This window comes from Lichenostomus cassidix, chromosome 9 (assembly GCF_008360975.1).
Source record: "Lichenostomus cassidix isolate B80296 chromosome 9, HeHo_3.0, whole genome shotgun sequence".
NCBI lineage: Eukaryota > Metazoa > Chordata > Aves > Passeriformes > Meliphagidae > Lichenostomus > Lichenostomus cassidix.
This window is the reverse complement of record NC_139490.1, coordinates 12020690-12033285: the sequence shown is the minus strand read 5'-3', so window position 1 is coordinate 12033285 and position 12596 is coordinate 12020690. Positions and strand designations below refer to the sequence as shown.

The window sequence follows — 12596 nt, the reverse complement described above, 5'->3', positions numbered from 1 at the left end:
CGAGATAAATGGCATCTTTTCACGAGAAAGAGTTGAACTCTTGATTCCAGCCAGTGTGGTGATGCTAATTTTCCAACATGGAGAATGTTATTTCTTCTTTTATCAAATGTGGTCACTTCTATATAGTAAACAGAGGCAAAGAGTAAGCATTTAGATAATTCTGACTCCTCCGGTCACTTACTGTAGCTTTCAATTTGGCTCCCAAGAATAGGATTTCAAAACTTTAGGTTTGGACCCTTTATATACCAGCTTGCAGTGTTCAGAGTGTTGGCCTGTGTGCATTGAAGTGTATTTCAGACTGAGCAGCTGCTGGTCTGGCCTGGCCCAGCTCAGCACTGCAGTCCTGCCGAGAGCGCAGCAGCGCTTGGCAAAGCCGTGTTGCTTTCAGACTGAGCATGGACGTGGGGACCAATGTGTGCAGGTAACACAGATTTGTTCTGTGAGGCTGTGGATCAGATCACTTGTACTTTGTGATAAGTACACATGAGTGCTTTGTACCTGCAATTAAGGTAGAATCCAGCAGCAGCAGCTCTTACCTGAGCTAATGTCCTGCCCTCCTTAACCCCCCACTTTCTTGTGTCCAAGACCATTTTGGTGCTCAGCAGGACTTCTTTGTACTTTACTAGGTCTAGAAAGGTCTAGAAAGCACTTTGTTGAACAAACAAACTTTGCTAACTTCCAATAAAGACCTTTCCTGTAATGGCTTCCAAAATCCTGAATTAAATGAGTATGTAGCTTTGAAGGAGATACAGTACACAAATACATGAAGATGATTTTAAATGAACTGCATAATGTATAGTAGGTCCCTTCATCACTGAGGTGATTTTGAGCTGTTTGGGTGATCTCCCTTTTTCTGTGCCACCAAGAGCCTAAGTTCCAGGTTTGATGTAATTTTGAAACTTGTTTTAGTTCGAGATTTTATTAAAGGCTTTGTTCTCTTTATTGTCTTCAGTGCTAGCAAAAATTCTGTTCATGATGCTTCTTCATCTTCCTCAGCAGGAGTACAACCCAATGTCCCTGACAGTACTTCGAATTGAAAGGCTGGTTTACTTGGATTTCTCCAGGCTTACACCTTGATGCATTTCAAAAGCTAAATCAGGCAAGTTTTACTTTGCAGTAGCTCCAGAAACTCCATATAGCTTTTTTACAAAGGGATGTCTGATTTCTCTCTGCTAGAGAAGTATCAGTTAGAATTCCCTGCTGAATGGGGACATGAGAAGAAATGCCTTTTCTCTTTTTACATTTGATGGGGACTTAGTTTGTATGCACATCTTAATCTTTAGGTGCATATTGTAAAGACTCATTTTTACAAGAGAGTGGTGTAAATAGGAAACAGACACACAGCCCTTACTAATGTGGACAAGTGACCTCAACAGCACTATAGTTGTGAAGCTTCTTTCATAGGTTTAAGTCCTCAAGTTGCATCCTGTTAAAAGAAAGCATTTTCAATTATCTTCCACTAGGAAGATCACTTGCAAATAAGAGCCTTAACTCATGTCTATGGAGGTTTTTTTCTGTCCTTCATTTCTTTCCCACCAAGCTGTACACAGTTCATGGAAACTGCGGATACTTTTCCCACAGCTCACTCTCTCATGTGAAACTTGTACATCTTACCAGAAGACTTTGTTTCTGTAACATGCTTTTTTGTGGTATTATGATGCCACCTCACAAATGTAACTATTCTGTTTGAAACCAGTGTTAAGTGTCACAACGTAAATAAAACCATTGTTTTCATCACTGCCTTATAGCACTAATAGTAATCTAATGTTTGGCTTCTTGGAGCTCTTCAAAAGAAAGTGGCAGCTACTGTAAAATTTGCAGGTGTGTTCATAAATAGATTCTTAAACCAATATTGCTCTTTCTTCGTGACTCCAGTTTAGTGTAACTTTGATGTAAATTGGATTGCACACACAGTCAGATTTGCTGGCTTGCCTAGACCGGAGGGTATATCTGGTAACCAGAATCATGAATTTAAGATTGCAGCACCACAACGAAGGTGGCATTTTTCAAGGTGTTTTCCTTTGTGTGTCGTAGGATTTAAGTACAACTGGTCTGTCTCTTCATGGTCAACACTGAGTCATCACTCCCTAGAATTGAGTAATGGAAAATGACTAACACCAACTACTCCTTAGGAAGTAAAACTATTCCTCTAAACAGAGCTGGGCTCTTCAATTGCATACTTTAGTTGAGAAGTGGATTTCACAACATAAATGCAGCCTCAGTGGTACAAATATTTCTTAACATGCTGTTTTTCCTGAGTGGGTGTGACTTGAATCCTTAATCAAAACAGTGGTACTTCAGCTAATTTTGGTGAGGGGCAGTTTACAAAAAAAAAAAAAAAAAGTCATTACATCTGTGTAGCATGTACTTTGGTTCTGACATTTCACCAATCTTACAAAAAGAAGAAAATGTGACACCTTAAACCACAACTGACTGAACCCAAAAGTGCTCCTTTGCGTCTGTGAAAGGACACCTTAACTGAGGGAGGGACAGTAAGGGTACAACAGGCATTCAGCTTCTTGGAAAGGAGAGTTATGTTCCCCTGCATCCTTCCATGATGACTGTTTCGCCTTGTAACACTGAAAGGAAGTGGGAGAGAGAATGGGAAGAATAAGAAAGAAGGAAAGAGATAAAAAAAGAGGTGAAACTTAGTGCAGATGCTGGAGTGAGATGAGGGTGTGAAAGCTGCAGGGGTAAGTGGGCTTGCTGGAAGCATGTATGGCAGCTCCTCAAACTCCTGGAGGAGCCAAGAATGAAGACGATGGAGCCTGTGACGTGTGACTGCTTCATCTTTGATGAGTTTAACTTGGATAGTAAATTCTCAGTTGCTGCTTTGAGAAGGAGTTGGGATGGCTGGTGCTCCTTTGTCAGTTTCGTATCTGGGAACAATAAACAGCACCTAACTGGTTAAAGATCTTTTTCTGTATTCTGTTAAAGGATCAGAAATCTACAATGTTCTGCTGTCCTTCACGGTAAACTGAAGAGGACCAACATGGTCCTGCTCACTCTGATTCACTCTACTTCAAAATAGTATCTAGTCTAGTTCAACAAGTATTCTCGGACAAAGGTTCGGTAAAAACCCAAACGCACACTTGACAGTCGTTGACAGGAGAACCTGCGGTTTGCATTTCTCCTTCAAAGGCACCCCTTGAGTCTCGCCCAGGAGTCACTTCCTCGATCTAGAAGTGAATCACACTGGAGAGCGCCCGGAGCTGGAGCTTTCTTCCTGCTGGTGGCACCCTCAGCAGGGCCATTGGCCGCCGGGGGAGCGCGTGTGGCGCTGTGAGCCCGTGTCGGTCACCAGTCACACACCGGGTGTCCCCGCCCGTCCCTGTGATCCCGCCGCAATCCCGCCCTGCCGTGCCCAGCACCGCGCGGCCGCTGCGCGCTCGGTGGGGCCGAGCTGAGGGGCGGGGCCGCTCTCGGCAGGGCATCAATTGCCCAGGCGGGGCTCGGGCCAGGCCTTCCCGCGTGTCTCACCCCCGAGGGACAGGCTCATCCGTTCAATGAAGAGCTTGACTTTATAAAAGTCAAGCAGGTAGCGACGACCGGCTAAGCAGGGCCCGGCGCCACACGGCCCGCCCCGCCCCGGCAGCGTCACGGCGGCGAGTACCGGCCGGCCGGGCTGCGGCCTCAGCGATCCGGGCAGCCGCGGCGATGCGGCTGCCGATTGGCGGGCCCGGCTGTCACTCCGAGCACCCCGGGGCGGGAGCAATCGCCGCGTTGCCGGCGGTTGGCTGCCTCTTCAGGGCGGCCGCGCTTATTGGGTGCTCTCCCCACCGAGCCCGCCCCTCTCGTGTTGTGATTGGCCGGCGCGCCCCCCGCGTTGGCGGGCGGTCGCTGCTGGCTGCCCGGGCCGTCAGTTGCGCCGGGGCGGGGCGGGGCGGCACAGCGCGCTCCCGCCGCCACCCCCGCCCGGAGCACCGCCCCGGCCCGCTCCGCCCCGCCCGCCGGTCCCGGCCCGGCCTCGCCTCGCCCCGGGTTCGCCGCGCCACCACCGCCAGCAGCCCCAGCAGCGGAGGCAGCGGCGCGCCTCGCCTCGCCACTATGAAGGTGACCGTGGACTTCGAGGAGTGCCTGAAGGACTCTCCGCGCTTCAGGTGCCGCCGAGAAGGGGCCGGGCCGGGGTCGTGCCGGGGGACAGGAAACGGGGCCGGGTGTGTGCGGGGCGGGCCGGGCGGCGGGGGCCCTGAGGGTGACAGGTGCTGGCGAGCTGAGGGCAGTCGGCTCTGAGGAGAGGGGCAGGAAGGGGCTGCTGTGGGTCCTGCTGGGGTGCGGGGGCTCTGAGGAGGAAGGAAAGGGGGGATGTGGGAAGTGCAAGGAAAAGGGGCAGCTTGTGTGGTACGTGGGGCTGGGTGAGCAGTGTGCGGGCTCTGGGGCTCGTGAGGAGGCAGCGCAGTGTGCAGTGAGCGCTGCTGGGGTCACCCGCCTTTGACGAGATGGGGGTGAATGGTTGCGGGCGGCTGTACAGGGAACGCTCGTCAGCCGGAGCAGTGTCAGCTCAGACTCAGGCTCAGGAGGGTGAGCTCTTTGGTGGTCTGTCTTCGGTCCTTCAGAGTTGAGCTCACTCTTCAGTGTCTCCCAGTGTCTGTCTCCTGCCTGCGTCTGCTGCATGGTCCGTATTCGGTGTGCCACTGTTGGGGTGCCAGCAGCAAACAAGCTCAGTATCATCTTACTTCCTGTTGTCAGAGCAAGGCATGCACTCTTTTGTTTTTCCCCACTCGAGTGGCCAGTTGTCTACCATTGCTGTAGGGTAACTTCTGCTTACCTCAGGCAACTTTCCCTGTAGTCTTTCCCAATGTTTTTACCCATTTTATATATGTATATGTTTTACACTGTTGTATCTACTCAACACAATTGTGCCTCTCTGCAGGATGTGTGGCTGGTCTATGCCTATATACACCCAGTTTCTGTGCCTGGTATTACCCTACTACTTGGTGGAGATGCAAACAGCTCTGTGACGTGATGTGTCACTGCTGTGCCTCTCCTGTCCCATGCTGAGCCCGTATCTGGAGTGCCTGTGGCTCTGTGGTGAGCTCTGGCTGTTGAGGGAAATAATACTGCTCTTTCTCTGCTCTCTGGCCATATGTTCACGCCTCCTCTTGTGTCAGCTTTAGCAATCCTGTGGTTCTGGGATGTAGAGGAAGTTGGAGAAGGAAGGTTGGTTGAATGGCTTACCCTTGGCAGAAGTTGGAGTTCCTGTTCTTCCCTCCTTTGCTCCTGTCTCTGCTGCCAGTTTGTCGCTGGCTGCTTCTCCCACGGGTTTTTTGGTGACTCTGACGTGTGTTGTTGGATCCTTCAATGAGCTGGGTGCCCTGGCAGAAGGGACTGGATGGTTCTCTGCCAGGTTAGTGAGTTGTGTCAGCATCGCAGCGGGTGTGAAACATCTAAAGCTTGTGGGGAGTAGAGAGAGGAAACTTCACTGCCAGAAGCAAGGCTACAGGAAGGCAGTGGAGAATGAGACCTCCCTTAAGGCAGCAGGGAACTTCTACTTTGGCTTTGCTGTTTGACAAAACTTTGCCCTGAGCTGGACATGCTTACTAGTGTATGTACTTTCTGAGACAGCTATAGTTAGTGTTGGTCCATCCCATTTGGTGACAGTGCAGTCATAGATTGGTGTAATTTAACCACAGAACTATACCAGTAGTTGCATTTTTTTTAATTACTGATACCTGAAGTATTAAATACACTCAAGAAAACAAGAAGTTGTGACTAAAATTTGTGAGCAGAAGTGTGCTGCTGTTTCTTCAAGGTAAGTCACGTTAGTTTATTGGAATTCACTTTGTAGCATTCTTCTTTTGCCATTCTTGATTCCTTTCCTTCAAAGATAAGAAACTGGAGAAAACCCTTTGTTAGGGTCTTCTAGTACCTCATGGTCTTTTTCCCAGTCTGATCCTACTACCTTTGAAGAAATTGCAGAAAACCTTATGGTGTGATCACTTGATGCCAGCAAAATATCCTTCCAACCTTTAACTGATAGGAAATGGTTAAAATCATGAGGAAAAATTCCTGTAGTATTTCTGAAAAAAGTTCATATTTCTCATTATTAGTCATTAATATTTGCTGTTATAATTTTGGTTATTCTTAGTGTTCATATGAATTACCCAACCCAAACACTAGAAACCTTCTGAATGAAGGTTACTGCCGTGGTGTTATTGAGGGATGACAGAGACACTAATGTAAGGCAAGGTTGTGACAAAGTCCTACATTCTTGCAGGGAGTAGTGTGGACATGAAGCACCTTCTTGCTCTGTGTTCCTTGTATCAAAGCTGAGCTGTAGCTTTCTCCTGACCTTGCTGAGCAGGAGGGTGTAGCCTCTTTCCTTCCCATTAGTGTACCTGTCAGAGCTGTTAAATAAACCTGTTGGGAGGCATATAGTGAATAGAAATGTCACAGATTACTTTCTTATGGTCATGGAGAGAACTGGGAGGACATGGGGGTGAATCAATTCCTGAGTCACTGAATCTGTTTTCATGGGGAACTATCTAAATCTTTCAAAACATGCTATTACAGGCAACTTCAGCCACATGGCTTTTTTTGCTTATCTATTTCTCATGAAGTTCATGTTGATATCTCTTGACTTTGGGATTTAATTGGGCCCCAAATCACAGACACAAAGGTCTGTTTCCTTGCTTAAAATGCTTGTGAAGGGACCATGGGTTGTAGCTCTTGAGGTGCTGATATGAGATTAGATAATAATGGTTATAAAGGTTCACATGAGAAGTATGATGAGTTATTTCATAGCAAGGCATACTTTTTTTTTTCTCTTCCTCCAGTAGATGATAAATCTCTGAATTATAAAACCTGAAGCAATAGTGGCTTATTGCATCACTAGATTTGTAAACTTCCGACATGCCAAATCAGTTTGGGGTTGGGGACCTGATGTTTAGAAACTGATTTTTAAAGTAGTGGGAAAGGCTATTAGTTCAGGCACACTTTTGTAAATATGTAGTCATGTTTTTTTTCTAAACCTGCTTTGAAAATAATCTCGCTGAAATCACATGCTTTTCTGTCACTATCGCCACTCCTAAAATATGGACAGACCAAAGATCTAGTAAGGAAATGCGTTTGCAGTTCTCCTACAATGTGTCAATGGACTTCCCATCAAATGAAGAAGTTGCCTGAGGAGGGGCCTTGGAGCAGTCCTTGAACAGTAAGAACTGAGCTGTGCTGGCAAGTTCTGTGTATATAATCAGACATTCCTGGAGTAGTTTTTTGATATGCAAATAGCGTTCTGAAATAAATCTTTCTCCTTTAAACAATGACAGTTTAAGTTTCAGAGTTTAATGGAACAGGCTTTTACATTGCTGCTTCATTTTCATTTTTTCGTCTTCTACCTAAAGAGTGTTTATTTCTCAATGAGGTATCACTGTAGCAACCACATGAATCACTGGAGCTAAATTACTAGAAAGGAGAAGCAATTTTAAGTGATGTGGAAAAACAGCTGCTCTAAGTGGCAGTTAACAATTTTGATAAACAACAAATAATATAAAAAGCAAAATTCAATTGCTTACAATGTGTGCAATTGTAGAATTCTCTTCAATGACCTTCAGGATGATCAGTTTTTGAAAACACACTAGTAAAAAGCTCTGTGTTTTTGAGATAATTTCTTTGTCCTCATCTGTCACTGTTGCTGAAGCATAAATTTTTTTGCATTTAAATTTCTATTCATTTCCTGAGACCCCAGCTGCAGGACAGATGATGGATGAGTGGGGTAGACCAAAATATAAATGAAGCTGTTGTCAATTACCTTTCTTAAAAAAAGTAGTTTCTGGGTAGAACTGGTGGTTATAGTTTATTGCCTTCAGAGGAGCTCATCTGAGGAGTCTTCCATTTTGGCTGAGCTGAAGCATTGCTCAGGGTGGGCAGGCCTGTGGTGTAAGGCTGCCTTGTCTCTGGAGTTCCTGCTATGTGCTGCCTTTCTTCCTCTGTGGCTTTGGCCCTGCTCTGTCTATATGGGGCCAGCTGAGATGCAGCTCATGCTTATCTAGGGGATGCAGGTTGAAGAGGTCACTTGTGCCACTTTCTGGCTTTATGATGTATTATTTTCTTTCTTCTTTTGCACTGTGTAACCAAAGGTTTGTCACTAAGCGTCTGTTTCCCAAATAATAGTAAATATTTTGTCACTTACACTGTGAGTAATATAAGAAAGTGACTTATTTAACCTATTTGGACTAGGTTGTATTCAGTAGTCAGGGAAATTATCTAAAGTGCCTAACCCATATGTTTGAGTCTCCTTATTACCTTCTGGAGAAAATATAGAAATAGGAATAGCAGCAGAGTTGTCCCTTCAGCGCTCAGCTCCAGCGGGAAGGGTGCTGCAGGGCAGCTGCTTCCTAACCTGCTGTGAGTGGCAACAACCCCCTGGTGTTCAGCCTGTGTTTGTAGCACAGCCCATCTGCGAGGATGTGGCTCCACTGAAATCCCTCAGGCTGCTCCTGGGGGTGAACTCAGCCACATTTCAAAAGTGTGAAGAGTGATGTGACCAAGAACTCAGCACACAAAATTTGTTTGCTTTGCTCAGACTTACCTAGCTGTTTTAGAACAAATTTCCAAAGAAGTGTTTGGTCTGGGCTGTCTGCCCTTGGTTTGGGACTGAAAAGCAAGTTTGTAACGCACTTGGCAGGGGAGGGTGGAAAGTATTGCAAAAGAATAGAAAAAAGGATACAATAAATCAAAAGAGAAAGCTGCCAAGCATTTGCTTGTGAGTTTGCATTTACCATTTTTCGTGCTTACGTGGTTGTTAACGTTTATAATTTCCTGTATGAGACTGTAGAAATGCACTTTTTGTAGCTGAAGTGACATGGAGGACAGTCTTGGTGGGGTGCCGGCAAGTTACACGTGTACAACATCCCTGTCCACACGGCTGGGAGTCTGGTGGAGTTAAACTTAGTTAAACTGATTCTAGATTTCTAATTCTGCACTTTTGTGGCGATTGCAGTGACTGTGCTGTTCTACTCAGGCTCTAGTCAATGACTGATTTGTTTGGAAAGCTGTAACTATGCCTTTCAAATGTACATTAAGGAAATTATTGACCTAAAGAAAGGAGAATGTATTTCAACATAGTGTGCAGTGTTAGAGCATTTTCTTTTAGGGAAATCATTCAAGAATAAAGAAGGTTCATTGAAGATCCCTCTCATATACATCTCTGAAAATCTCTTGCACGGAAACATTTTAAACCTGAAAAAACTTAGCAGTAAATTGTTAACAGTCTTTCCTATTGGAGATTAGAGAAATGTGTCCTTAAATCAAAATGTCTTCATTTGGCTAGTGCACCTAAATTTTAAAAATAACTAAAAAAACTGGACTGGCACAGTTAGGAGTAACAAAGGATAGGGTTATTAATGGTAATTCTGTTCCTTTGTTGTTTATTACATTAATAAGAGCATTGTAATGTAATAAGAATATTACATTAATATGAGCAAACTTAAAAAGTTTAACTGAGTCTTAAATTGCTAATAGGAACTTAAAATGTTATCTTCCTCAGTTTTGGTCTTTTTACATTTTTATCTGGAAATGTTTAAAAAACCTCACCATGAGAAGGGAGCTTTTAGTGGAAGTTGTGACAAAATCTGCAAGTTATCATACCATTGCTGTAGCACAGCAGAAGGATGGTTGCTGGAGAACTGATGTTAATTAAGCCTGTACAACTGATCTTTAATGAGTACTTGCAGAATTGGAAGGACAGCTTATTTATGTGTGTGCGCAATGGAACTGTAATTATACAAGTCCTTATAGTCATTCAGGTTTTAAATATAGATTTGAAGAGGTTTGGTTCTTTAGCCTGGAGCATCTCATTTATGTTGGCTAAGCACATCTCACATAATTGCATTAAGAACTGAAGTTACGGAGATGATAGTTTTATATTTTTGGTGGGGGGAGGAATGGCAATGTTAAAACCTCTGGAAAACAGGGTTAGTAAATACAATATTCATTAGGGAGGTGGCAACTATAAAATAGAAATCTATGTCTTGGGCTAGGTGGGCTTTTGGGTGGCTTTATTTTTCCCTGTACGTCTCTCTGAAATTGTTGGCCTCTGAATAGCAAGTGTGCTGATTTCAGCAATGTATGCAGCGTCCTGTGATCTTTTTTCAGACTTAGCTTCTTGACAACCTTGTACTCAAAACCACATTATTTAGTCAGCATTTTTCCTGTTCTTACTTTGAGCAGTGAACAATAGGGCTTAAATTTTTGCTAACTTTTTGCTAGAGTAAATAATTCTAAAAATTTCCCAGAGCAAACTCTGGTCTTATGACCTGTTTTGGGAGAAAAAAGGAGGGCAAAATATCTGATTTCCACTGACTACAGAAATTATTGTTTACGGAGCCAAGAACCCTTTGCCTTGGTCTTGGTGCAGGCCTTGCTTCCTGAATCAGTTTAGTATCTCAAGGTGGTGCAAATGCAGAAGTGTCACATTTACATGGGCAGGAAATAGAAGAATAAATTCTGAGTAATTTAGTTACCTTTTTTTTTTTTTTTTGCCTCTCACTTGTACATGCAGAATTCAGTTTAAGAACATGTGTAGAAGTTTAAACTGTGTAAATACATTCATGATCTCATATGAGCAGATACTGTGCTGTTTTGAGATTTAGGTATTCCTGTGATTTCAGGTAGTGATTTGGATGCTTTGCTTTTTGCTAGTGGCAGATTGGTAACAAAAGTAACAGCTAAAGTTGCTGTCTGCAATGGAAGACCATGAGGAGGACATGCAGATTAGTGTGTGGACTATAATGTTATTTTAAGACATGCAGGAGTTTTCCATGCTTCTCTGTGAGGCAATGTAAATCCTAGTTTTGTTGCCACTCTTTCATATGAATAAAAGATTAGATCAAGAACATGAGAAATAGTAGATATTATCATTATGATCATAAACTGGACAATTTTAAGCAGTCCAGTAGACTCACTGTTTTGCCCTCTTAAAAGTCTTTTCAAGAGGATTCCTTGTGTATGTGGCAGGATAATGACTTTATGGTTGATGTTTACTTTATGAATATTAGAACTTAGCAGGCCTCAGATCTAGAGTAAATCAGTTTCGTTGTTATGATGCACTGCAAAGAACTTATGCCTGTGCGGAGGAGAAATCTAATTTATGGAGTGATGTAATGCATACGTTTTCAAATTGACAAGACACAAAGATAGACTAAAAAAATAATTTGTTGCAAAATAGTTCTTTCAAGTTAGTTTTATGAATGAGAGGAGATGTTGAACGGAGATGCCTGTCAGAAGGCTTTTAAACTTAGTGGTGTGGCATGAGTCTTTCTGCAAATCAGGCTTTCTGTTTGATGTTCTAAGTTTTTAGTTGATATTTTGAGATTCTGCAATATTCAGGCCCAATACCCTTGGATAATTTTTATATTCATATTTATATTCATATTTCAATACTAATGGGCATTGAAATAGTTGTATTGTGATTTTGGATGAGAATCTAACAGTAGGTGCACAGATACATACTACCTTTTCATTTCACAGGTTTGTGATGATCTACTTAGCAGTCATTAAAGGAAGACCTCTGCTTACAGTCTTGTCTGAATAAACAAAGGAGAGCTAGTGAGAGTTCGCATGGTGTGATTTTGAAGTTTTGAAGCTGAATATAATGTGGAGAGAAATTGGAAAAGCTGTATGTAGTGTCTGATAAAATTTAAAAAAACATATTCTGTGCAAGACAATTGCAGATTTCCATCTTTCTGTGTGCCAGATGTTAATTTAAGTAGGAACACAAGAATATCAAACACACTCACATGTCTGTGCATTTGAAATATCCTAGTCTTCAATTATTAGTGATCTTGTAGTTATTGCTAAAAATATGTATAACTTATGTAATGCTGGAGATCACGTAACAGATTTTCGTGTACTGATATTTAGAATGACATGTTATAGATAGAAGTTTGAATTCAATCCTTTGGCACAAAGAAGAAGTATGTTGTATTCAGAGTTGGACTTCTGGCCGCGAATCAATCCCTTCTGCCTGTCAAAAAACAGATGTGGAATATGATCAGGGAGATGGAGTTTGGCATTCTGCTCTATGGGCTCTACCCAAGGACGCACTGAGCCTCTTCTGTCCCTGTCCTGTGGTCTGAGCAGGGATTCCTCTCTGTTTGGCACAGAGGTGGTGGCTGGTGTGAGTCTGTGCTGTAAGTCCTGTCCTGCTCTCTGATGTGTTTTTAGGTTCCAGCTCTTCAGTGACTTCCTTACTGCTCAAGCTGCTGGCCACTGGGCACTAATGGGTGTCTGAATGCTGGTAATTGTTTACACAGAAAGATGTCATTTCTGTGGGGTTTTGGGGAGGTTTTTGTTTGTGTGTTTTGAGTACTTTGTGTAAGTAATCAGACTCAGCATTTGACTGGATTCTTGTGACAAACTTCAATGTAAAGAGTGTATGGTGTTATAACAATGCCATTGGTTTTATATAACATGCTGTTGTTATTACACTTTTGGTTTAAGACAACCCAAATAAGAACTAGGTGGGTAAAGAAGAAAAATAACGTAGCTGCAGCAGTGTTGGGCCTTGTGGAACTAGCAAAAGGCACTGTAAAGACTTACAGCTCAACTGGAAAAGTAGCTTATATCTTGTCTTTTCTAGACTTGTACATTAATGT

General features: G+C 43.4%; 1 protein-coding gene across 5 annotated transcripts in view; it reads left to right on the top strand.

Annotated features, from left to right (window-relative positions):
- The first annotated feature begins 3931 nt into the window (after positions 1 to 3931).
- The window catches only part of ACAP2 (ArfGAP with coiled-coil, ankyrin repeat and PH domains 2), a 64626-nt gene continuing 55961 nt past the window's right edge, over positions 3932 to 12596 (top strand). For 3 of the 5 annotated variants that reach the window (XM_085069448.1, XM_085069452.1, XM_085069449.1), the window contains exon 1: positions 3933 to 4100. In XM_085069448.1, coding sequence (XP_084925574.1) covers positions 4048 to 4100 — 53 coding nt within the window. In that variant the 5' untranslated portion in view covers positions 3933 to 4047. Of the gene's footprint in view, positions 4101 to 12596 lie in introns of all 5 variants that reach the window. The other 2 variants (XM_085069447.1, XM_085069450.1) reach the window with 2 other exon arrangements.